Below are 27500 nucleotides of genomic sequence, written 5' to 3' on the forward strand. Positions count from 1 at the left end.
AAACAACTAACGGACAAATGACGTGCGGGTGCGTGCAGCGGGCCAGTGCAAGTGAATGAATGTGTGCGCGAGCGCGTGTGTTTCTGTTCAGTGATGCATAGGCCTATTGAAGAAAGTTCAGTTCTATATCAATGTCTCATGTCTCCTTAGTGCACGAAATATTAGGCTAAATGCATTGTGAAGAGAGATTTACCAGTCTCTCTCCTCCCCCTCACACCATAGTGATGAAGTGATTAAAAGTCATCTCTATGAATATGATAGCAGACTTTTCACAACTGGTGATGTGAAAAATAATGACATTATGTCTGTTCTGTGATAGGCTATCATATGATTGAAAATGAGGATGATTCAAGTGAAGGGGAGGAAAGCATAGGCCTAGAGGGGTTTTCTGAGGAAGGCAAGGAGGATGACAATATTAGTCGCGCGTTCGCGCGGCGGGGGGGGGGGGGCTGTGTATGTGAGTAGGGGGGCCCATGAAAGAAGTTGTTCCTAGGGCCCCAAATTTGGTGCTACGCCCCTGCCTGGAGCAATGTGGGGTTAGGTGCCTTGCTCAAGGGCACTTCAGCCATGGATGGAGGTGTAGGGAGAGGTCGTGGGGGATTCGAACTGGCAACCCCTAGATTGAAAGACCAACTCTCTAACCACTAGGCCATAGCTGCCCAACATCCAAAGTAACTGCTCGACAAAAATGTCAGTCAATCGAAAGAGGCAGGTCTGCCTCTGCCTCACACTGCCAATTGGGCCCCAAAATAGTCTTTATTCAATTAAAACATGCAACCTCATGTTCACATACAATCTCATGTATATGTTTGAGTGGCCACATTCATGGGTACACTAATAAGCCGAGCTGAGGCAGAGCTCCTCCTGTTGGGATGACTTAGTCCGCATGGCGTTCACTGATGGTGACCCACCAATGGAGGATGATGGGGGTGTGGGCGAGGGTTATGGTTGGTCGGGGTGGGGGGTGGGATTGTTCTATACAGATGGGCTGCTTACTTCCTTGAGTTGAGCTATCAAACATAGTAATGTAATGTACCGGTATGTAATATAAAGTAATGTAATGTAATGTGTAATAACCCACACTCAAACCCTATGATGGCTTGGTACAGTAGCTTTGCTCAACAGGTAACCTCCTGTATTCCAACATATTTGAAAGTCTGGGGTGCATACACACATCCACCATGGAAATAATCCATGTGCCAGACAAAAGTAGTTGCTATAATGTGAGAGAGCGGTCTGCACACTGATTGTATGCTTCAAAATATACAGTATATTGCACACAACCAATGTGCAGGTCACTCATCCCCACATTTCCAGTTCTTGTCAACTGCTTAATTTTTTTCCCCCTTAAGCTCTGCACATCAATTAGACTATTGCTCAAACAAAAGGCAAAACAGGTTCTCATGCTACCCAAAATGACATTCAAAACCTTTCAAAACACATTTGAAAAGGACGCAATATTTAATTGTGGGTATAACTTTGCAAAAAAAAAGTTAACCTAGCGCTGTAGATGGCCGTAGTGCACATCATATGCAAGCCAACAGTAAACTCTTCAGAAAAAAAGAAGAGAGGAAAGAAGGAAGAGAGGATCACTCTCCCTTAGGAGACTGGACTTGACCCCAACTCCTTTGCATTGGAGACGTGTGATGTGATTTGTTTTTGTCTACCACATTGACTATCTTTGCCTATATCAACATGACGTGGGGGTTTATGGTTTAGTCCTCACCTGCACGCGGATCTCACCCTCCACCTCCTTCCTCTTCTCCTCCTTGATCAGCTCCACCTCGTGCCTCTGGCTGAAGTTTTTGGACTCGTCGCGGTTGACCCACACCTCTGTGAGCAAGCAAAGACACACAAACTCAACTTTCATGGGAATGACTTTGATTAAGTGGTGATTCGATTATTTTTTTCCTATTCTACTATTGTAGCTCCACTCTGTTGTTTATTACACAGTATTTATGCACAGCTCCAAATAACACTGAGGACATCCACTTACAACCCATTACAGATCCCTACACTGTTGGTTAATATCAGTTTTCAGCCAAAACCGCAATATCAGTATCAGATATCGGTATCAGCCAAAATGTTCACATCGGTACATCCCTACCCTACAGACTCAGTGAAGGTAAAAATATTGACTTTGTATACAGATAACTCATTAGGGATAATGTATATGTCTGTGTGTGTGTGTGTGTGTGTGTGTGTGTGTGTGTGTGTGTGTGTGTGTGTGTGTGTGTGTGTGTGTGTGTGTGTGTGCGTGCGTGCGTGCATGCGTGCGTGCGTGCGTGCGTGCGTGGTGTAAGTTTGGAGTGTCACTACTGCTCTGCATCAACAGGATAGTCCACTGATGACAGCAGCCTGGTGACTTCATTGACTCAGCTATGCTAGGGTGGTCTGATGACTAACAGGCTCCACTGTCACACTTGGAACTCTTAATGCACTGAATCACCTCTTAATGCACTGAATCACCTCTGCTCTGAAGTGGGATTCAAATGTCTTCACATTAAAAATGATTCTTATTTGACACATCACTGCAATTAAACCCTCATTATTCAAACATTATCATTTATCTACAATGAACAAAATAATAAAAATGAAGAATGTCCACCCCTACAGCTTAAGACGTTTGTGGGTCATTGATGTTTTTCAGTAGCAGAAGTTTGGTGGTACAATCACATCTATTGCCACACAAGTTGCATTAATTAAATAAAGAAATCAATAATTGGAAATTAATGAAGCAAATATGCTTTTAAAGGGACACTGTGTGAGATTTTTAGTTGTTTATTTCCAGAATTCATGCTGCCCATTCACTAATGTTACCTTTTTCATGAATACTTACCACCAGCATCAAATTCTAAGTATTCATTATGACTGGAAAAAATGCACTTTTCATACATGAAAAAGGGGATCTTCTCCATGGTCCGCCATTTTGAAATTCTAAAAATAGCCATTTTTAGCTGCAAAAATGACTGTACTTGGACCACACTAGAAAATATTTGTTTATTTATAGTAAACTTCCATGTAAAGATCAAATTTGGCAACAGGCAGCCCGGTTTCAATGAGCAGCATAGTTGCAGTACCTTTTTTGACCATTTCCTGCACAGTGTCCCTTTAAGAAAATCCAATGGCACTTAAACAAAAGAAAAAAGGTTTAGTGCACATGTTTGACTTTGTTCTTTTTTTATTATTATTAAAGCAAATAAAGCGTTCACTAAGGAATTGTTCCTGTCAGGAGTTGTTCCTGTGTTTCTGCACGAGCCTGACACTGTAGAGGCAAAACGTGTTGTTTGCTCTGATAATAAAAAAAAGAAAAAGGCAAGCGAGTGTTCAACGTTTTTCTGTTAAATTGCTAAGTATTCCTGTTGCTACCAGCCCCTAGAAGTAATCCTGAACTTTTGAATAGTATAGTGCATACTTGTCAACCATCCCTAATTTCCTGGGAAACTCCCTAATTTTGACTCATTTCCCGATTTCTTCCTGATTTGATTTTTTTCCCGGAAATATCCCGGATTTTTCACATTATCAAAAAACACTGTGGGTCCAGTAATAGCCTACCCACGGCCCTGTCCGACGAGCCACACCCCCTCTTGAAGAGAGATAGGCTACAGAGGGTCTTGCTTATCAAGCTACCTGCCAGAAGATTGTATGCCAGATATGACATCAAGAATTGAAGTTCCTTGAAAATACGGGCTGTCACCCTCGAGCGCCGTAGCGCTTGTGTGCCCAGTCTTTTCCTCAGAAACAGTCAGTTCATGCAGTGCATAAAACAGCCTCGGAACAGCGAATCATGCGATTAACCTAATCACAACCTGTACCAGCACGAAGTTTTGCACGAACAGACAACTTGTGCGACAAAACAACAAGAAGAAACTCATTGCGCTCATTGCACTGGTTCTCCACGCTGTAAAACGTGTGCTGAGGGATTTTAGACAGTACTGTCTTTGCATGCGCGCTATTGTGAAAAGCAGAGTAGTACGCACCGTCCGATCCGTCTCTGTCATCCGGTTGACTGTCAGAATTTGGCCTTTAGAAAATTTTGGCTTAAAATATGGGAATTTCCCCAGATTTTGGGAGCTCAAAGTTGACAGGTATGGTACAGTGGTAAGTTATACTACTACACGATTAGTATAATAGTATATCTTTTAACACACCGCTGAAAGTTTTGTGTCCAGTCTCCAGGTCCTTCAGAAAAGCTGAGGGCAGCATCTTCAAGCCTGGTTCCTCCTCCTGTAATTGGACGCAGCCTTGTTAACCTTACTCAGTGCCAGACTTCTGTCATCCAAAAAACCAACATGCAGTGCACACTGGCTTTCATCACCAACTCAAATCCCATCTCACTCAGCAACACAACATGATGATGAGGATGATGATCACACAGCACATACAGTACAGCATCCCACCTCTTCTCCTCCTTTTCCCTTGTCCTTCTTCCCTTTATCCTTCTTCTCCTCTTTTCCCTTGGGCTTCTTGTTGGCATCGTCCTCCTCCTTTGCTGCCAACTCCTCCATTAACTGAAAACAAGGGGCAGATGATTTATCATAAGCCACGTGGAACAAGCAACAGCTTATGACTCTATGCAACAACATGCAGGCAGTCAACATGATTCATTAACATGATGCCCTGTAGTTGGTTCTCTCTTGTGGTATTTTTCTAACCCATTGATGCTGGACGTTGCGTTGCGCAACATTGGCCCTGGCGCCTGGAGCTGCATGACGCAACATTCAGGCTCATGAGATTTGAGACAATTGTATTAACAATCTTGGTGCGTTAGAGCTGAATGAACACATTCTAATGCAAGATAAGGACCTTTGCGTTTAAATGCAACGTATTGCATGTTTTTAATGTGCTTCAGAGGCTAAGATATTAGGTTTTTATAGGCTGAAGACAACTTCTCTTAAAAAGGGCTTTTTTGCAGGTGCTTTATGCATCAATGGGTTAACCTGCATTGCTTCACATCTATGTCATAACCTTTAAATCTTTTTGCTGTGTTTAGCGAGTACTAGCCCATTCTAAAAAAAATTATAAGGTATATCAAAACCTGCTGTGGAGTTTTTTCAGCAAAAATGAGGGCCGATCCTCCCTCTTCCACCTCTGGATAGTCAGGAAAAGAGCCTGTGGCATCGCTGTAAACCAGGGGAAGAATATGTAGCTATTACACTTCCAAAAAAGGCAAAATATTTTGTGACATACTCATAAATAAAATAAAATTAAAATCATCTTCATATTTCTTCACTTTTCACTATCTCAGTGCTTCTGTAGTGCTTCTGTAGATCCTTCTGTAGATAGCAAGTTACAACACAGAAAATTGCAACAGTACCCCACAGTAGTCAGTAGATTAGCCCTAATGTCTCAGCTGTACTTTAGCTGGAGACATTAGGGTCCATTCATTGGATGCCCCAGCAAGCCTATTACTAGAAATGGCTAAATCAATTCATAACAATATCAGTAATTTGTGTGCATCGCTAAATGACTCACTGGCATTCGATGAACCACTGGCGAATCTGTTCCTTCATGGTTTCTTTGATGTCTGGCCCCTCAAGGTCTCTGAGCTTGTCGGTGATGGTGACGATGGCCTTCTGGTAGTCCTCCTCATGCTGGCTCTGTTTCTGACGCCGCTGGGCCCGGTTGCCGTAGACCGATACCGCAAAGCTCAGGGGGTCTGTTCCCTCAGAGGCCATAGCCTGAAGAGAGGACCATAAAATGTGATGGAATAAAATGTGATGAAGGGATTTTTTTTTTATCATTTTTCAAATGCTACAAAACAATCAAACACAGGGTACGATGGTGTACTATCAAATACACATACTGTACCAAATACCCTTGATGAAGGCTTTTTGGCCTTCATTTCTATAGGACTATGTAAAAGGAGACAGGAAGCAAGTGGGAGAGAGAGAGATGGAGGATGGAGGAATGACCTCAGGCTCGAATCAAACCCGGGTCCCTGGCATAACAGTGCGGCCATTTGAGGCATGGCTAAGCCTGTGATGGAGGGAATTGAACGCTAACATCCAAAGTATTTGTAGCTAGGCACTGAAAGAAAACTTCTCGGTTTCAAAGTGCTGCAGCTTGCTAACACACCATACCATATCTAACCTGATGTATTACCATGCACTTGCGTCCCCCTCGGGTCCGCAAACTTGCCACCACGTCAATGGGAGGTACAACACGATACCGCTGGACTAAAGCGCGAGTCTGATATCCCAGTGCTACCGATACTGTATGGGGCTTTGGGAGGGAGGTTTACTAAAGTTCCATGCCACACTCTGCTACAGGTAGTTGGCCTCCGTTACACTCACCCCCCTAAACCTCACTCCCATCCAGGTCACGACACCAGTGTAACCCGACGTAGTACTGCACACTGCGTCCCCCTCGGGTCCGCAAACTCGCCACCACATCAATGGGAGTCACAGCACGATACCACTGGACTGAAGAACCAGTCCGATAGCCCAGAGCTACTGATACTGTATGAGGCTTTGGGAGGGAGGTTTACTAACGTTCCACACAACACTCTGCTAGTTGGCCTACGTTACACTGAAGCGGGCAATGCCCATGGGGACCCAGGATCGAATCTGGCCTGCGTCATTTCCCGACGTTTCTCCATCTCTCTTGCCCACTAGTTTCCTCTCTACATCTTCACTCTCTTGTCAAATAAAAGCTAAAAAGCCTCAAAACAAACATTTCAAAAAGAGGACTTCACAGTTTCTTTTTTAGACGTGCTGTTTGGGCAAGAAGCTCCTGGGTTTGGATGCTATTCAGCTGACTCTGGGCATTAGCCCAAAGTTTATTGTACGTATGTGCTGGAGGAAAAGGAAAAAGTATTTGGAATACATGGTAAAGGACATAGAGGGAATGCATGGGAAAGCATAGTGTACGGGGCATCGGTTAAATGTTCTGCAGACCAGGTTGTTTTCTGGCAAGCCTTGTTACAATTGAATCTAATGATTTACAAATTATTGTTAAAACTGTTTTTATAACAATACCTTTGCGACAAATATTACATTATTATGATTCCTTAAGGATTTCAATCATACAAGCATTCCTTGAAAGGGAGTGCACGACTTGGGTTGTCAATCAGAGAGCAGAAACTGTGAAGAGTTATTGGAATGGGCTGCTGACTAAAAGAATGAGTAGAGCTCCATCTGCTGGTGGGACACAAACTGACCAAAAAAACTCAACTTCATATTTCATGCTTCGCATTGCGAATCAGATGCACAACTCGCATAGTTGACATAAATGTAATTGGGGAAACACACAAGCACGCGCACACTCACACATACACACACACACACACAATACTGTATACTGTGCTGTATTGGACAACTTTTAACTCACGACAACAACTTCATTTAGTTCAACATAATTTGTGCTGTTGTGTAAAATATGTGTCTGTTCAGCAAAACTCACCATGCCCAAAAAGATCATCTCCTCCTCGCGTTCTCTCTTGGTCTTCTTCCTCTGAACAAAACCTTTCCAGACCTGAAGGCAATTTAAAGTGAGCTGGTGAATTCAAACAATCTGCTATTTGATATGATTGCCCATTTACACTACATTGTGGTTGTCTCCTACTTTGTGCAGTCAGTAGGTGTTGAAATCCTGGTTCAGAAGTAAAAACCCTCTCACAACCAACAGATGACCTCACAGAATAACTGTTCTGTAAGTCAATAACCGGTGTATGGGGCTTGAGTACTCATACCATCAGCTAACTCAGAGCTGAATTTAGATAGATAGATAGATAGATAGATAGATAGATAGATAGATAGATAGATAGATAGATAGATAGATAGATAGATAGATAGATAGATAGATAGATAGATAGATAGATAGATGTCGCACCTTCTGAATGCAGACCACCGCCTGCGCAAAAGCATCAGCCCCCAGGTCCCGATCCTTGGCCCTCCTCTGCCTCTCTTCGTCCCTCTGAATCTCCCTCATAAACTTGGCACGCAGCCGCCCCTGCCGTGCCCTCTCCGCCACCTGGATCACCTTGATGGCCTCCTCAACGCTCAGCAACTGGTCTCTTTTGGGCTAGAGAGACAAAAAAAGAGTACAATCATATTATATTTAGCAGACGCCTTTATCCAAAGCAACATATCTACCAACATTGGACCTGTAGTGAAGGGGAGTAGCGTTGCCCTACTGGGACTTGAAACAAGACCTTCTGGGGTACCAAACTGAGGCTCTGACTGCTACACCACAGAGCCAAGCTCATTGGTGAGACAGCCACAACATAGCCACAACTCTAGCGATGGTCACAACATCACAGGACTATTTTCTGGCCTTTAGACATGTCAGTGCGAAAGTATGTTGTGAGGGGGAAAAGGAGGTGGAATATATTAACCCCTTAAGCCGCACTGTGCCGCTCACGGCACGATGCCGCCATTTTGTTTTAAAAAAAATAAAGAATTTGTTGTCCTATAGACTGTACACAAGCTTATAATGGTCATACCACACACCGTTCGAAAGCTGAGAACGTCAGCTTTCATATGAACCCATCCTCAAAGATCAACACTCTCCACACAGCTAACAGTGGGCTAATCTTCTCTGTGTGTGATGTCATCAAAATTGCAACCGAAAACGGGGTGTACTTACCTTTGAAAATTTCTCAATATTCCCAACGAATGTTTTATGGTCCAAGATTTCTTCTCTGAGTCATCCAGTGTCCACAATGTTGGAATATCCAGGCCATTTACTTCAAATCCTTGTGTTTTTGTGATAATCCCAATGTTTCCTGGCTTCCTGCATACGTTGTGTAATTGTATTTCTTCACTGCAAGCGTCTTTGAAGACGAAGGAATCCACTCCACCGCACGAAATGCGCAAAACAGTGCCTGAATGATGTTCTCGAAGGTCTTAGCTTTTGATTGACACCACCCACGAGCCAATCGGATCCTCCTATGGAAAGTTACAGGCGATTGAAGACCAATAGGGCCACTGCTATTCAAATCTGACCTCCGTCTTTACCTCGCCATTGGCGTAGGACAGTGAGAGTTTTCGGGTTTCATGAGTCACTGAATATTATAGTTGAGATTCATAAGCTTTCAAACGAGCTATCACTCGACTGCCTTGGACTTTACAGAGAACCACCCACTTGCTGTTTTCGATGTTTGCGTAATTGCTTCGCGTAAACAGCAAGCTGTAGAGTTTTGAGAGGACGCACCGTTACGCGAGAGAACAGTAGACTTTACACAGACTTCGGAAGACAGCACGGGACATACAGTTTGCGTACAGTCTTACAGACAGTCTACTGCGTGCAAAATGTCTGGTAAGAAGGCAACGAGCAAGAAGAAGAATGTTGCTGGCCCAACTAAGATGACTGCTCAACAGGCAGCCGAATGGATTTTACAATCCAGCGACGAAGAGTCCGACGCAGGGAGCATGTCATCGGTTGACTCTGTGGCATTTTTGGAAGGACTCGATCCAGCCTTGGAGATGTAAGTGTTGTTTTTCTAAACTTTCACTGAATGTAAACAGATGTCACATATTCATTTACACTACTGGATTGTACTTAGTGCTAGTTGCATTGTGCGTTTTGGACCGCATTCGAGATGTTGCAGTGTTGCAATGTTGCAATGTAAATACAGCGATTGTTCATCCACTACGGCTGCAAATGCTTTCTAATTGTATTCATTCTGCATGTAACCTATAGTGTATGCTATGATTATCTGTTTGTGTGTGAAGGCAATGGATGAATGGGGGCATTTGTCTGTACTATGTATTCTCTTTCTGGGTGAACATTGTGCTGTTGCCATGTTGCAATTTGCATTACGAATATGTTTAGCTGTTTTCATCCATAATGCCTAATGTAAATGCTTTGAATTGTGCTTATGTTGTATTTATACTACCTGTTGCCTAGTGTGTGTGTGTGTGTTTGGTTCACAGCTGATACAAAGTGTATGCAATGGGGGAAGGGGCCATTGAAAGTCTCTCACCTTTTAGTGACCGAGTGCGATAGGGGGGAGGTGTGTGTGTGTGTGTGTGTGTGTGTGTGTGTGAGAGAGAGAGAGAGAGAGAGAGAGAGAGAGAGAGAGGGAGGGAGAGAGAGATACCGGTACATCAAATTGAATGTTACATGAAATAATAATTTGCAATTATATTGTGTTTTTTTCCACATAGATCCTCTGATGCAGACTGGCTCCCTGAACAGGAGGAGGAGGGGGAGGAGGAGGAGAGCCAGGTGGAGAAAGAGGGGCAGAGAGTTGGTGAGGAGGAAGGAGACGATCAACCATCAGCCTCTTCGCCGGCTACCACCAGAGCAAGGAAGAGGAAAGCAGCGCAGCCATCCAGCGCCACACCTGCCACCAAGAGAGGCAGAGGAAGAGGGAGAGGAAGAGGAAGAGGAAGAGGAAGAGGACAGGGAAGGCGACAGGAGCCAGAGGGAAATGGTCAGCCATGGCAGGGGATGGACGTGGATGACATCATACCACCACAACCAATCATTCAAACCCGCTCGCGCTCCAGGGCCCCAGGTCGTGGGGGGGTGCAATACACCCATACTGCAACTCTTCATGCTCTTCATGACAGAAACACCCTACAGACAATAGTAAATCACTCTAACATATATGGACAAAGGAACCACCCTCATAGATGGCATCAGATGTCCCTGGAGGATCTGCTTTCATATATTTGGTATGGTGATTTTACATGGGCCTAGTTGGGGCCAAGTCTGTAAGGGACTACTGGGGCGAAGAACGAACTTTACAATTTCCCCTTCCCCACATCTATGTTGTCCGGGAGAGAAGATTTGCAGCTGTCTCCAGCATGCTGCATATTAGCCACCCAGACAGTGATGCAGAGAATGACAGGAGGAGGGGAACACAGGCCTACGATCGTCTGTGCAAGATCCGCCCTCTCTATGACGAGATTAGGACTGCGTGTAAAGCTCACTACCATCCCCAACAACACATTGCAGTGGATGAAAGGATGGTGAAATCAAAAGCCCGCTCCATCCTCCGCCAGTATATGAAAGACAAGCCCACTAAGTGGGGGTATAAACTTTTTGTGCTGGCAGATTCATCAAACGGATACACATGGGACTTTTTTGTATATGAGGGGAGAAACATGGCACTTCAAAAGGGGCTCAGCTATGATTCAGTCATGAATCTCGTGGACACGCGTGTGCTTGGCCAGGGCTATAAGCTCTATGTGGACAACTTCTATAGGCTACTAGCCCTACCCTGTTCAAGGACCTCCTGGCCGAGAAGGTATGGGCTTGTGGAACAATTAGAGAACAGCGAATAGGCTACCCGAGAAGACGTCCAGGAGCTCTCACCTCTCAGTCACCACGTGGTACCATCCGCTGGATAAGAGATGATCCCGTTCTTTTTGTCCAGAGGGAATGACACGAGGGACGTTCCGCTTGTGCTCCACAATGCACACAGCCCACAACCCACAGACCACCGTTCAGAGGAGGGTCAGAGGGACAGATGGCCGGTGGCAGCTGAAGTCCATCCCTGCCCCACCAGCTGTCACTGATTATAACAAGTAAGTACTTGAGATACATTATTTTATTTTGTCTTCAAGGGTATGTAACAATCCACCAATGATTGTAATGCTATGTGCTAAACAAAACTTTTGTAATCTTTTATTTTCACAGACATATGGGGGGAGTGGACCTCTCTGATGCCATGATCGGGTTTTACAACACCGTTCACAAGACAGAAGTGGCACAGGAACGTTCTTCTATTCACTTTCTGGACATTGCCATCGTGAACGCCTTTGTACTTCATTTCCTGTATGGCAGCAGAGAGGCATGAGACCCCCCTTACACAGAAGGCGTTCCGGGAGGCCCTGGTGTTGGAGCTGAAGGCCAGCGGGGTCACCTTCAACTGGCCCTCCTCCATCACCTGCTCCAGCTCCCCAAGGTGCACATCACAAACTGAGGCACTACACGGAAGATGGCACAGCAGGGAGGAGGGAGGTGTGTGAACTGTTCCCTGAAGAGCACCACAGAGTGCACTTCATGCCAGGTAGTGCTGTGCTTTAACGGTGAAGAGGGACTGCTACAATGAGTGGCATACAAAGAACAATTTGTAGGACTCCCCCCTCCCCCTCACTTCTCTTTCTCTCACTCACACACACACACACACACACACCCCACACACACACACACACACACACACACTCACACACACACACACACACACACACACACACACACACACAAAGGGAAGAAAGAATGATGCTGGACTTCCGGACTGGATTTCATTTTCACACTTTTCCATTGCCACATGGCATGGTTTGCACCACACACACACACACAACACACACACACACACACACACACACACACACACACACACACACACACACACACACACACAACACACACACACACACACACTGTATTATACACTGTATTAGTTTTTGTATTATTAGTTATATTGATATTGTTATGTTATGTTCTTGTTTGTATATAGTTGATTTTTAATTATTTTAAATATTTTGCCTTTCTTATTTCTACTATTTTATTAAATATACTTGTTCATACTTCAATTGTTTTAGCCTTTCTTTCATCAATACCCCCATAGACGTAATAAGAAAAAATGATATTTTTGAGTTTATGCTTATGCCAATCAAATCCAAAATGTCTAGCACCCAATCCAAGTCCATGATTGGAAGCCCCAAGATGTTAGCTTTCAATAGAAACCAGAACTGTGTTTCTAGCATGTGGCATTCTGAAGTTACAGGCTTTTGATTCTGGTGTCCTTCTTACCTATCCAAAAAGGGTTCTTGGGCATCACCAAAAGGTACCCAACAAAAGCGCATGGGTATACCAAGAGAAAAAAACCCATAAAATATTCATAGTTTGGTATTTTTCTTCCATTTCTTTTGCTGTTGGAAGCAGACACTTGTGTCATTGGTCTCAATGTATCATTACAGAGCTGACAGGTTGCTGGAGCTGTCAATCTCAGTCATTTTCAAGAAAAGATGCTATACGGGAACAAAAAAACTATATTTTTATTCCATTCAAAACAACTGAGAATTTCTCTGATAGAACATCATAAAATCATACTGACACTTTAGGCATAAACCTGAGAGTGTTACCTTTACAATGGGTACATGCACATGCATGTATCTACAACCATGTGGGATCTGTGCTACTTTCAAATTGGGTATGCCAATTTCGCAAATGAAGTCTGAAAAAGGGGGTGCGTCTTAAGGGGTTAAACTCACTTTCGGTTTGTCCACCACCCCCATGGAGTCCAGGATGCTGTTTAGCATCTTGGCTCGGTCCTGGAGGACCTTATGACGTTCACTGATAAAATATCTCGGAATAGGAATCTCAATGGCCTCCTGTAAATAAAACAATTAAAATGCAACAGTGTGGTGAGAAACAGACACAACATGTCAGGCTCCAGTACTGAATGGCAGAATCATTTAAATGTCATGCCATGACATCAACGGTGTATATAGAGGGGTTTTATCCATGGAAGGATGGTGAAATTATGTGCAATAGTAGCCTTGACCAAGCAACAAAGTCATGTTTAAGACTGGCAGATTTACTTAGACTAAGGCTACACAGTAAGTATTAATGGGGCATGCTTAGGCCTATCCACAATGGAAACAGGGTCTATTGCACTGCATACTCACTGGTGTCAGTTTCAAGTCCTGAACAACATCATCCATGTAGTGATATTCTGAAAACTCTTTCTCCACCATCTCATTTTTAAGTTCCACCACCCTACCCATTACGCTATCCAGAACTTGACGAATCACCCTCCTTTTCTGAGGATGTATGATCTGGTCGTATGCCTCCTCCAAGTGCCTGAAAATCTGGACATAGCGCACGTATAACGTAGCCAGGCGCTGAAAGAAGACTACTCGGTCTCTCTCCGGACGTGCTGTTTGGGCAGGGATCTCCTGGGTTAGGAGACTGTCCAGCTCACTCTGGGCACTAGCCCAAAGTTTATTGTACGTGCTGGAGGAAAAGAATACATTAAGAAGAAATGAAGCAAGTAAGACATGACATGGCAAGAAGAAGATGTAAAGCGGCGGCATGACCTGGTCAAACGGATTCAAGTGTCTAAGTAAAGTGTATGTGTATTTTTCCTATGCCAACGTTAGAGTAAATTGTTAAATTACAACTATAAGGATACACACATCAAATGGCACATGGCGAGCCAATATCTGTGTTAGCCATCGAGCTAAGATCAACAGTTAGCTGTTAATTCATGACGCGTAATTGACCTACTGACCTGTGAGACATTCGGAAAGTCTCAACAGCGAATGGCAACAACTACCAGCACGTTGACGACGACTTCCTTTTGATCTGTGGTTGTTAAATGTAACAGTCCTAAAGGAACACCCTGCTTGTATCCTTATCAACTCAACTGAGTAAACTACTGAACGTCGTCTCCATGGAAACCTGACGCATGAGAATGTGTGGATCAGGTGTCAAGAATGCGCGCAGTGGCACGCGCGCCCATACTCTGCTTGATGATCTAGCTGTCTCTGAGTGTATCATGAGGGTTATTTAGGCTACTTACCTTTAGTTACACTATAATGATTGTACAAATAGGCATATAACTAAGTATAAAACGTTTGCAATTGGTCTGTGTCTATGGTGCGTACTTTCCACATTGCGTTTTGGTAGGCCTGCATGACCAACTGTGGAAAAACAGTATTGAGCTAAACATTCCGTTTTACAAGTTAAAAGGTTGTGAGATTAGATCATTGTAAACATTTGTATCTTAGCTTAGGCAATGCCTCAGGTTTGTGATAAAATGCTGGTAACAAACAGGCAGTATGGGTTTTGAGAAAAATGCATGAAAAATACAAGGTCTTAAGTTGTGTTTCGGCCTTGCACGACTCGTGTCTTTTTAGCCATTGATGTGCGCAGCTATTCTGGACTTTACGGTCCCATTCACTTCAATTCATTTTTTTGGCGTTTTACATATTTCGGGACCGTGCGGACGCCGCTGTACTCGTGCGAGGAAAACAACAATTGTCTCGGGTGCTAAACATGGTCATGGAACGGCTTGCTTAACCAGAATGGTGTGTGTTGTGTCATTTCGAAGATAATTAAAGAAAACCTTATTACAATGGGATTTCTCATAGGCATGGTTTTGCATGTCTCTTATCTCTTTTCATGTTGACTGAGCTATCACCGTTACAAGTTTACAAGGTGCACAGCGCACATATGTATGCATACAAAAAGGAAGAATACATTTCACAGTGTAATTCTGCAAATAATTCACTTCAAAGTTAAGTGTTATTACATAGGCACCATGGTCATCAATATGTGTGTAAGAACAAGTGAAAAAACAAATCGGTCAGTTTGTCAAAGAGGAGATGGTAGATATGCGCACCATAGTACCAAGTATGCATCACACCATGCTTCTGAATGATATGAAGGAAAAATACTGACGGCACATAGCCTACGTCTCTTTCCTCAATAATGCACATGCCACACATCACTCAAGCAACATTATCTTCATTAGCTAATGTGGCCACAGGGGGGCGATATTGTAGGGCACGCTGAGACATTCGGATTCAATTGAACTCACTATTAGGCTATATAACAAATGTTGCATTATAGGCTAGGCTACTACATATAGTCATTAATTGGCAAACAATTCATGTTGTTTCTATTGTAGTGGGATTGCTACATTCAATACGTTTCCAATGTCTTCCATCTCCTCTGTCTTTTCCATGTTTGTAGGTTAAGAATTAACAAACAAAATCTTAACATTGTACTGCATGTTTTAGATGGGCCCATGTACAAAGTACTTCAAGTCTGTCTGTAGGGCAAAACAAGGGTCTGTGAGAAAAGGGTGCTTGCGCTACTTTAGAAAGAAGTAGCCGAAGCATCACAAACCCCTCTCCATCGGGTCAGAGGAGGTGGAGAGAGTGAGAGAGAGAGTCTTGGGGCACCCACATCGCCTCTGCTGTTGGGAAGGCCCAGCAGCGCCTTTTCTACCTGAGGAAGCTGAGGAGCTACCACATCCCCAGACCACTGCTGGTGAACTTTTACAACTGTGCCATCAGCAGTGTTCTGACCTATGGGTTCCTAGTGTGGTTCTCCAGCTCCTCCAAAGCAGATCAGCAGGCACTCCAGCGTGTGGTGAAAACAGCAGGGAAAATCACTGGAATGCCTCTCCCAGAGATTAGTACCATCTACACCACACGCTGTCTACGGACAGTGCATAACATCCTGCCTACCATCTGTTCCAACAGCTACCCTCGGGTAGAAGGTACAGGTCCCTTCAGAGCCGCAACGAAAGACTGGCCAAGAGCGTTTACCACCAGGCCATTAGACTTTTGAATTTGCAGGACTGCTGAGGAACATTACTGTCTTAAATGTTATCCATCTATCCTTTGGACATTCTGTGTGTGTGTGTGTGTGTGTGTGTGTGTGTGTGTGTGTGTGTGTGTGTGTGTGTGTGTGTGTGTGTGTGTGTGTGTGAGTGTGTGTGTGTGCGCGCGCGTGCGTGCGCGCGTGCATGTGTGAGAGAGGGGGGGGTGTTGTATTATGCACTTAATCTCTGCTGCACTTTAAGTGGGCTGGGGGGGTCAAGCACTGGTGTCACTTTTACCTCGTTTTGCACTTTACTTGGAAACCTGCTACTACTAAGTATTGTACCCCAAACACAATTTCGTTGCCTTTTTGACAATGACAATAAATTCTTGAATCTTGAAATCTTGAATCTGACAATGTGTAAATGCTTCCATTACATCCTATAGGCCTACATATGATGGCTACAAGAATTTCTGCAATGTGTTGTGTTGTTTTGAAGAAAATTGAATAAAATCTTATTATAGTGGGATGTCATTTGCATGATTGGACAGGTTTCATATCTCTTAGCATGTTCACTGCGTCATCACCATTTCATCTTTACAATGTGCAGAATGATCAGAACTTTCTGTAATTCTGAAAATAAGTAACTCTGAAGTTAACAGATCATACCACATATGTAATAAGTAGTGCAAATTGAGAATGATTAATTTCTCAAAGCAGACACTGTGGATGATATCTAGCATAATACACAGTATGTGTCGCTATATGCTCCTGAAAGATATGCTGAAGACATACTGAAGGCACAAATATTTATTTACCCAATAAGCCTTATAATGTAGGCCTATATCAGGAGTGAGGTAACATACACGTGAGTAAAAGTTGAATGCTGAGTGGCCTTGAACCCACAACTTATGGTATGGACAGCATGACTTCATCCACTAAGCTACCACAGTTTCATAAGAAATGTTAAGACCAGACAGATATGTCGTCGTTGTGCATTTTAACACAATAAATCATATAAAATATATTTTCCCTGCACCATTACCTCATTGTCTGAAGTATGATGAAGAAATGATTGTAGGCCTATATGATTTTTTAGTGCTGTGATAATGTGCACAACAAGAAGTTTTCTGGTCAAACAAATTTTACTGAAACTGTGGTAGCTTAGTGGATGAAGTCATGCCTACCATTCCACAGGTTGTGGGTTCAAGGCCCATCAAAGGATAATTTTTACACTCGTGTATGTTACCTCACTTCTGATAGGCCATGATTAGTCTAATTCAGTAAATAGATATTTGTGCGTACAGTATTTCTTCAGCATATAACTCATGAGCATATTTCGATGAATACTGTGTATTATGGTGCATATCTACCGTCTCCTCTTTGACAAACTGACCGATTTGTTTTTTCACTTGTTCTTACACACATATTGATGACCATGGTGCCTATGTAATAGCACTTAACTTTGAAGTGAATTATTTGCAGAATTACACTGTGAAATGTATTCTTCATTTTTGTATGCATACATATGTGCGCTGTGCACCTTGTAAACTTGTAACGGTGATAGCTCAGTCAACATGAAAAGAGATAGGAGACATGCAAAACCATGCCTATGAGAAATCCCATTGTAATAAGATTTTCTTTAATTATCTTCGAAATGACACAACACACACCATTCTGGTTAAGCAAGCCGTTCCATGACCATGTTTAGCACCCGAGACAATTGTTGTTTTCCTCGCACGAGTACAGCGGCGTCCGCACGGTCCGAAATATGTAAAACGCCAAAAAAATGAATTGAAGTGAATGGGACCGTAAAGTCCAGAATAGCTGCGCACATCAATGGCTAAAAAGACACGAGTCTTTGCACTTTGCATGGTAGTTATGGGCTTGCGCACCTGTCCGGACCTGAGGCTCTGCACGCCATTAGTTCACAAATACCCTATCAAAGACACATTAAAATATACCGAACCATCAGTTTTTCATCAATCAAACTTTGCAGGGTAACACCCCGAGACTATTTAAAATAACGCAAATGTAGGCTTTTTATGCAGAACGAATACAGTTGCAAACAAAATGCAATGCAAACAGTCAATAACACAGTTAACAATAGAAACAAAATACAGTAAAGTGGTGGAAGACATTGAATACTCTTCTTTTCCCATTAAGAAATAAAGAAAAACGCATACCAGTGAGGCGATCAAGACAAGAACCCGCCGTGCTCTCCAGGACAGGGCATGTTCCCGTACTTAGCGCAGTCACAAGACCCGAACATCCATGAGCAAAAACATGACACGATGGTAATAGGTCAGCTTGGCTATAAGCCGCTATGGACGGCTATACCTCGTAGCCTGGGTCCTTGTTATCCACCTGCACGCTGGAGAGTCCATTTGGAAATATGGATACATATCGCAGAGTTTCGGCAGTATGTTTTCTGTCAAAAGTCTTTCATTTCAAATAAAGGAAGACACAAGTGAAGTTACTTTTATGTGAAGTTTCGTGATGACTTCGAACCAAAAGGAGGGGCGTCTGTTGGGAGAGAGCTGAAAAAAAATCTAAACGAAAGATGTCTACTTTTGCCACCCACCTGAAATCGATAGTGTTACATTCAAGAACCTCACAGTGAACGTATAAAACGAGACGCATGTGCCCAGGAAAGACACTCAAAGGAACCTGTTGCCCGCATTCCGTTGGAATTGCATTTTTGAAGACTCAACGATATTCTGCTGCCATCCAGTACGCCCTCGCAGCGCATTTAAATCGACGAAAGATAATCGTGTAAGTTGTGATTGCAAAGTTGTTTTTTAATCATCGATTTAGTTGTTGCCATAAACAGGCATTTGAATAGCAGTGTTTACACCTTGAGTAGTAGTTTATATACCTTTATATCTGTAGTAACTCATTTGGGTTGCCTGGATAACCCAATGCGTAAAAGTGTAATGCGAATAAAATGCGCATGTGAATCTAACAATTACTCTTGCAAAATAAGTCGGCCTGATTTGTTTAATGTTCTAGTCAGTAAATATTACTCCCATTCTAAAATGACACCGCACAATGAGTTCATAGTTCTCACTTTTGTTAGGGGCGATGTGCATTTAAACTTTGTGACAGGTCTCCCCCTTTGTCTTCTGTTTTTAGGCTGCAAAGCCATGCAGACAGAGAAGAAATGGCACATACTTCTGTGTACAATCATTATGCTCATAACTTCGAGCCAGTGCATGGACAGCAAAGAGGTGAAGCTGAAAGAGAGACGAACTCTGTTGGATTTAATCTTGCAAGTGATTGGAGACAACCAGCGGGACAAGCCTGTTTCCAGGCGCATCACCAGTGGCCTATTCACTGTTTCTCAAGACTTGAAATTTTCCTCGCGTGAAAAAGCATCGTATTCCCCCAAGCACGACAGAAGCAGACCGATGGGTAAGCTATAGCGATGTTATTGCACATGGCACTTTGAGAAATTCCTCGTAGGATTGTGGTAGAATTTGCTAAGCTGCAGCCAACCGCCTCCGAGAAAAGACACTGCGATATTGTTGGTTTAGACACATTTGAGTCTAAAATCCAACTTGACTCTGTAGTACTCTTAGCATCAGCTGTGAAAGGGTTTTCATCACCCAGACCATGCATGCCATGGCAATATGATGAAGGCATTATAAGGGATGTTAATGTGAACAACTATTCATTATGTAGCCTATTCTCACATACGTTTTCTGCTTTGGAATTTGCATTGTGAACCATTTCTTAACCTTGTTTGTTGGTCAACTGAATTCCAATTATTTATTTATTTATTTTACATTAGGATATGATTTGTAAAAAGTACTTGTTGCCCATATCATGCCAGGCCTTTGTCTTCCACACATGGCCCTGCCTCATAATCTTAATTACACATCTAAGAGAAGTTCTTTAGATGGTTTTACATAAAGCATCATATGACCTAGCTAGCTCTCTGAATGGCCTCCTTTGGAATTCTGGAAAGAAATATGTGTACTACATTCCACTGCTGTGGGGACGTTTCATGTTTTTTCACAGAGTATTGCACAATTTAGTTTTATGTGAAATGCACCAAAGTGCTCTATCATGCGTTACATTTTGTGAACACCTCTCTGAATCATGTTATGGTTAAAGGAGAGCCCTAAGAACTATGCAACTGGCTGCATCCAATGTGTGTGTGTGTGTGTGTGTGTGTGTGTGTGTGTGTGTGTGTGTGTGTGTGTGTGTGTGTGTGTGTGTGTGTGTGTGTGTGTGTTAAACCAGATGGCTGCATTACGTGAAAAGAGTTACTCTTTCCACTGATTACACATTGATACCAATTTGCTGATTTTATAAGCATGGACTTCGTTTGCTTTGAAATGGTATGTAATAGAATTAGCCTTCAGGTCTGCAGGGTTCTGAAAAATAACTGCATGGTCTGAAACTTTAACAGCATTCTTGGCTATTGTTCTTCTAAAGCACCCATTGATGTGGTATCAGTCGCACTCCATACGTTATGTCCAATATATGCTTTTAGGCAAAGTGTCTGTATGGCAATATTCAATCTAGTGCACTGGCGGAGGTAAGAGAGGCCGCAGAATACAGTATGTGATAGTCTGGGTTTGGCATGAGAGGCTGTATTGCAACTGCCAATGTTCTCATCCAGTTTGTAGTGAAGAAATAGGCTACATACATGAACAGGAGCCTATACATTGCAACTCTGGTGTGATTCCACTTTCCATACAGACATATCATATTATACGATACTTGTTCATGGTATGATCCAAATCCCTTGCAGGCCCCTGCCCTAGACACGCTCCTCGCTGAACGGTTGGCCACATTTGATGTCACGCCCTCCACCTGCAGATTAGAATGGGCTCGAGATACGTATATAAGGAAAATATTATGATGTCTGGAAATTGTTCATTTGGAAATATGTCAACAGCTCCCTTCTTGTTCCAGAAAGCTGTTGTTATTTTTTCTCTCTCACTTTTGGCTACAGATGATGCTGGGGTCTGTCAGCAAAGGACTTGTCAAAAAGGATGTTGTGGTTGTGCTTCTCTCTATGTGTACTGTGATTTTTTGCCAACGACATCCCGGAATAGTATAGGGGTAGCACATTAGTTGACACTGAAGTGAATATCCAACAGTTCTCAGAAGCATAGCGGCAGGCTTGTATTCGTGGACATGGTGATTTGCAAGCACAGAAATGCCAAAGGGTAAAAGCATTGCATGAAAACTTCAAACCAGGCTGTACAGTATGCTGCACATCACAGTGTATTGGCTGCTGTTTATAATGTAAAAGTACATGTTCAGTTAAAGAAAGTTTAATTGAAGTTAGATTGCTTTACAAGTAGTGAGATGAGTTGTGTGAAGCAAAAGGAAAACCAGATGCATATAGTTGAAAACGATAATTAAATTGGACACTTTATGCTAAAGGACCATTATTGAACTCGTTAAATAATCCCCTCCAATAGTAAGTGTGTACAAAGCGTACAGTACTTTACTTTTCCCATCTAAAGCCAGGTTTACGCCACAGCTCATCTGATCATCTAGAGTACGCATGGCTATTACGTAAGTCTCGCCCTGCGTTCTGGGACAAGTCTTACGTGGTGATGTAGGCCATGCAGTGACATAAAAGGCTCATTCATTCATTGCATGATTATGAGCAAGCTAACTACCCAGGTGTGATTGGTGTTCTCCAGACGGCATATCTATCTATGGGATACTTTGCGTTCATTCGATGAGACGGATTATCACAGATTCATACATCATAGTACAGACTCTCTCATGGCTCTCCCCCCTCTCTGTCTAGGGCTAAAATTAGAAGCTGCATGGATTTATGTCTCTGACACTGATAAGCATTGCATTATTGTAAGTGATAATCTACTTATTGAGTTAGCTCACACACATCTGACAACCATTTTGCTTAGCTCATGTGTGGGACGTTGTATTGGGGTCATCTTGGCTGCAGATTTAAAGCAATTAGGAAAGAACATGGTTGTGCATAATTTTATGTGTTTTTGAAAATACTGTACAAGTGCATCAATTGTGGTTTGACAAATTTGACATGTTATGGCTGAATTTGATGAACTGGTGGGTGGCACACCCAAATGGTTCTCTTCATAATATAATTAATTTCATTATATCATTATATCATTATAATATGTAAAAGTAAACAAGACATATAACTGATACACACCCTTAACTTGTCACATCTTAATTGTGATATTTGATATTTAGATTTGATATTTGGTGAATATTTGAATATTTATGCTTGCTTGCCACTTCCTTTGTGCTTTTTTTGGGGTTTATTTATTTCCAACACCCTTACATTTGTACGCTTATCGCAGGAATATATGTTTAATGGTGCTCAACTTCTTTTTTCTAGAAGTTGTCACAAGAGACACAAGCCTGCCTGAAAAGCAAGCAATCCTGAAAGACAGGTTCATAACTCATTTTACAGGTAAGCAAAGGTTCCCAAATGAATAATCTATAGCTGATCATAATGACTTCATAGTACTAAGCCCACTGCCTGCCAATCTGGTCCATTGCAGAGGATAATCAACCTCAAAGCTGGTAGCCTTAAGGCATTTTCCTGGGACCTCTCTGGTGACTGAGGGTTTGCACCAAGGATGACAATGTGCATTGAGACATGCTTGCTAAATAATGTCCTGGGCCCTCCCAACTGAAACTACGAGAAGCTATTAAACACCCAATTCTTGTGTATCCAGTAAAGACATAAACAATTCAAACAGTGATAGATGAAGCCTGCAGCTGATACTTAAAAACAAACGAGCAGCATAGAAATCATTTTATTTTGATATGCATTTTATTGACATACTGTGGACTATTTACAAAAGATATATATAAAAAACAGGGTTATGTTTTGTATAGTAGGAAAGAAAGTCACCAGAGCAATTAAGATGTGGACGATTCATTTTCTGCTTCTATTTAGAGCAGTGCCAAACTGGTAATGTATCGGCATTACGGCATTTGGGAGCAGCAGCAGCGCGCACTCTTCCAAAGTGCCCTGGAAAAACAGAGGCAAAGTTCTCTGGAGGCACTCATGCAGCAGCTGAAATACTTTACTTGTCCCAGCTGCAGCGTCTAGGTAGGAAAAGTAGCCTATGCTTATACATAAGCCTCTTATTTGTCTCAGGATCTGTGTGTAAAACCAGAGCAGGCGGCAGGAGTTGGTGTGAAAATCCATTGTCCGGAAGCTGCCTCAATGAGGCTGCCAGCACATTTGCAGAAATCGTTAAGTCCTTTGACCCCTTTTGATGCCAGGCCCTGGCACCATTTCCCCTTCTGGGTCTAAACACATGGCTGGTTATTAACATTTGAGTGACTCAAAACTACTTGGGACTCTCAAAGAATGAACACACTCCAAGAATACCGTAAATTAACTTTTCGTCAATCTCTTGGATGTCATCAACAGATATAAAGCATACCTGTCTGTAAATATTACAGTGATTTGTTTTGGCATGAGCATAGTTCATAGTTCAACATGTACAATAACCAGAAAAAATGAAATATATACTGTACTGTACAGTTCTGACGGATCTCAGGCTCATTGCCCAAGATTAGGCGTGGGACAGTAGGAACACTTCACACTTAAAAATAGATTATAATAACTTTGACATTTGCCCATTTCAGGCATTGTATTATTTCATGATTTCTGTCCTGTGTGTATGTGTGTGTGTGTGTGTCAAAGAAATGTAAGAGTGTGAGGCCTTAATCCTGATTAAAGTTTCTTTTTTTCAAGCAGGACCAGTTAAGTTCTCAGCAGAATGCAGAACACATTTTCAGAGACTTTATTACAATACAAGGGATTGCTCAAGACCAGCATGTAAGTACACAATCACTTTTCCGACCAGACATCCAATTATTCTACTCCTTTTGCTTTGAGTCACAATGTAGCTAATGTAGCCTAATGTAAGAAAACTGAAATCAATCAGTTAAAAATATCTGATTAATGAAATCTGGCCAAAACCAAAATGTCAATACCGTACACACAAAATGAAGACACCACCACAAAAATGTCTCACACTCCAAAAAGTTAAAGGTGCAATGTGTAATATTTCTAGTAGTTTATTTCCAGAATTCATGCTGTCCATTCACCATTTTTTTTCATTTACTTACCACCACCATCAAATTCTAAGTATTAATTATGACTGGGAAAATTGGACTTTTCATACATGAAAAGAGGGGTCTTCTCCATTGTCCGCCATTTTGAATGTACAAAAATTGACTTTTTTTCTGCAAAACTTACTGTACATTGGTCATACTAGTAAATATGAGCAGCATAGTTGCAACACCTACTCTTTCCACCATCCTACACAGCGCACCTTTAAGCTTTTATTATAGCATGCATTTGCTGTGTCATTAGCTGTGGCGATAAGCTTCTGCAGTGTCAATTTATTTCCATACAGTGTTGCATTAATTTTTCATCTAGATCTTGTCTTGGTGACGGTAGAGTCTGAACGATGTGCAAAGCCTTCTCCAGCACATTCCAAAGATTCTCAATGGCGTTATGGTCTGGACTTTTTGGTGGCGACATTAGGTTATCTTTGAACAGGCATTGTGTTATTGATGTGGTTGTAGAATTGTAGATTTTCTGAAAAAGAAAGATCTGTAAAATGGCTGCTTGGTTACAGTTAGTATGAGCGGACCTAGGCTACCACTTCATCAACATTCTTACTGCTCGTGAAAATGTTTGGCCATTAAGTCCTATGGCAGAGCTAACCAAAAAGCTGTTTTGAACTGTGGACTGAAAAAAGACTGATGGGTACGAGGAGAACAACTGTCATTGGTCCTCAGGCTTTCCCATGGTCCCTGAGGCCACCAGCGTACCCAGTCACGATTGACATCCTGCACTCACATGCTGTTGTCAGGCCGTCCAGAAAGGTGGTGTAACGGAGGCCAACTAGCAGAGTGTGGCGTGGAACGTTAGTAAACCTTCCTCCCGAGGCCTCAATACAGTGCAGTAGCGTTGGGCTATCGGACTTGCCATTTAGCTCAGCAGTCTCGTACTGTGCCTCCCATTGCCAAACCGATGCGTTGACAAGGTGGCGAGTTTGCGGCCCCGAGGGGGAAGAACTGTGCGGGAACACCTTGGTTACAGTGGTGCCGTTGACCCGAGATTGGAGTGAGGTTTAGGGGGGTAAGTGTAAGGGAGGCCAGCTAGCAGTGTGGTGTGGAACGTTAGTAAACATCCCTCCTGAAGCCTCAATACAGTGCGGTAGCATTGGGCTATCAGACAGACCCTTTAGCTCAGCGGTATCGTACTGCGACTCCCATTCCGAACGTATGTGTTGACTGGGAGGTGGCAAGTTGGCGAACTGTGAACTCGGTTACAGTGGCAGTGCCTGCTCCCGCACCATGTTTGGAACCAACGTTCACACCTGATTGTGTTCTCTACCACACGTGACCATGTATTACCTCTACCACACGTGACCATGTATTACCCGGATGCACCTACTGACGTCTACGTTGTCGTGACAGCTCACAGAGAAAACCAGAGTATTTTTCTGCTTGCATCGCAAACCAGTTCTGCTTCCCCAATGCTCAGGCTTGGAGCATGAACATGTCAGTCAGTTCGAGATTAGGTGCAAGGCCCTGCCGTGGCCAACCGGTAGGGCACTCGACTGCTATGCGGCCGACCTGGGTTCGATTCCCTACCCGGGTACCACTCCCCGTCTCTCTCCCCATTCAATTCCTGTCCACCTCTCAAACTGTCCTGTCAAATAAAGTCGTAAAAGACACAAAAAAGAGAGAGATTAGGCGTGGGAATGGGCACCGGCACGGTTCTCTGTTGGCCTGAACACGCCAACAGAGAGAGTGTTTCATTTGCAAGAGGGAAAGTGAATAAGTGTAACACCTCAAGACGAAATGCGGCTGTTCATTAAGTGTTATAAGTCTAATGACCTTTTATCCCATGTCATTAAAATGCCAGGTCATGCCTTACCCTCTATAACCCTGTAAGTCCCCAATGTGACTGTAATGCTTTGTCACCAACTGCTTTAGACTTGCATGTGAAATAGTAGATTATTTTCTTAAACAATCTACATGGGCTTACTAGCCATGAGGGATTTTAGATTACACAGTATGCAGCGTAGTGCTTAACATAATATACTTTGAGAAGGGTTGTCAAAATAACATGGCTGTTCATGTCTACTTTTCCTCTTCCACTTTATGATGTATCAGTTATGTAGAGGTGTGTGTGTGTGTGTGTGTGTGTGTGTGTGTGTGTGTGTGTGTGTGTGTGTGTGTGTGTGTGTGTGTGTGTGTGTGTGTGTGTGTGTGTGTGTGTGTGTCTGTGTGCGTGCGTGAGTGCTTGTGTCTGTGTGTGTGCGTGAGTGCGTGTGTCTGTGCGTGCGTGCCTGTGTTTGTGTGTGCGTGTGTGTGAGAGAGAGAGAGAAAGAGAGAGGGAGGGAAAGAGAAAGATACTAGAAAGTCTGCATTTTGCTTATTTTGTAAGCATTCTCAAATGTTTTCCAGCTGGACTGTGTCTAGCCATTATTCTTATCTGCAAATCAGGTGTTCAGTAAACCGAAACCCTTTTTGGTATAACTTTTTTGCCTATGAATTATCATTCACTGACAGCGGCTTTAAAAGTCTAGATTCGGCACGGATCACTCCGTTCTGGCCCTGATGTGGCCCACAGTCCACCTCCATTTAGATTTATCGCCCGTGTCAGAGACCCGCCCAGAATGCCTGAAGCTCTCTTTTCACTGTCCTCCAGGGTGCTGTCAGACATCCCTTTCGCACTGTTGAAATATACGTCGAAAATCTTTATCTTTACCGAAAACATAGCCCAACTGCTGTGAGACATTTCAACCACTGTCTCAAGCTTTTTAGGAATCTATAAACATTCTTTTTTTTTGTCATCCTAGTAGTTTCCTTTTTTTCTTTATGCCCTACGCTTTGCATTCTGACTGTCATCATGCGGATGATGATTTTATTGTGTGCAGGATTTGCGTTTTCTGCCGTCATATTTCACACAGTGACAATGGTGAAGGAACAGTCTCAGAACTGATTGTTTTATGGCTCTGAAATCCTGGACATGGTTTACCCACCACCCCCAGAAGAAAAGGGGGGGGGGGGGGGTTACAGTGAAGTTACAGCATTTTCTTGGAGAGAGAAATCATAAAACAGAGAGTCATGGGTGGAGAAAAGAGTTTTGTACTGCTTTGGGTATGATGAATTGTAATATGAATTTGTACTTGCCAAGAATCTGACCTTCAGTTAATTTTGGTTCGCATGCAAGTATATGAAAAGCATAATCTAACCTTTGT

At 42.8% G+C, this 27500-nt stretch overlaps 2 protein-coding genes across 2 annotated transcripts in view; one reads left to right on the forward strand and one right to left on the reverse strand.

The window, feature by feature from the left end:
• zgc:153738 (uncharacterized protein LOC558115 homolog) overlaps positions 1-14361 on the reverse strand; it is a 21191-nt gene extending 6830 nt beyond the window's left edge. The window contains exons 1-10 of the mRNA XM_063201504.1: positions 14195-14361; positions 13590-13917; positions 13173-13292; positions 7834-8025; positions 7405-7476; positions 5476-5681; positions 5039-5123; positions 4401-4511; positions 4152-4227; positions 1727-1833 (exon numbers count right to left, since the gene is read on the reverse strand). Of these exons, the coding sequence (XP_063057574.1) occupies positions 1727-1833; positions 4152-4227; positions 4401-4511; positions 5039-5123; positions 5476-5681; positions 7405-7476; positions 7834-8025; positions 13173-13292; positions 13590-13917; positions 14195-14205 (1308 nt within the window). The 5' untranslated portion in view covers positions 14206-14361. The remainder of the gene's footprint in view (positions 1-1726; positions 1834-4151; positions 4228-4400; positions 4512-5038; positions 5124-5475; positions 5682-7404; positions 7477-7833; positions 8026-13172; positions 13293-13589; positions 13918-14194) is intronic.
• A 4519-nt stretch (positions 14362-18880) lies between these two features.
• The window catches only part of alkal1 (ALK and LTK ligand 1), a 16075-nt gene continuing 7455 nt past the window's right edge, over positions 18881-27500 (forward strand). Inside the window, exons 1-4 of the mRNA XM_063200219.1 lie at positions 18881-19011; positions 19372-19650; positions 22592-22666; positions 23969-24052. Coding sequence (XP_063056289.1) covers positions 19383-19650; positions 22592-22666; positions 23969-24052 — 427 coding nt within the window. The 5' untranslated portion in view covers positions 18881-19011; positions 19372-19382. The remainder of the gene's footprint in view (positions 19012-19371; positions 19651-22591; positions 22667-23968; positions 24053-27500) is intronic.

The sequence above is a fragment of the Engraulis encrasicolus genome, chromosome 6, assembly GCF_034702125.1.
Source record: "Engraulis encrasicolus isolate BLACKSEA-1 chromosome 6, IST_EnEncr_1.0, whole genome shotgun sequence".
Lineage (NCBI taxonomy): Eukaryota > Metazoa > Chordata > Actinopteri > Clupeiformes > Engraulidae > Engraulis > Engraulis encrasicolus.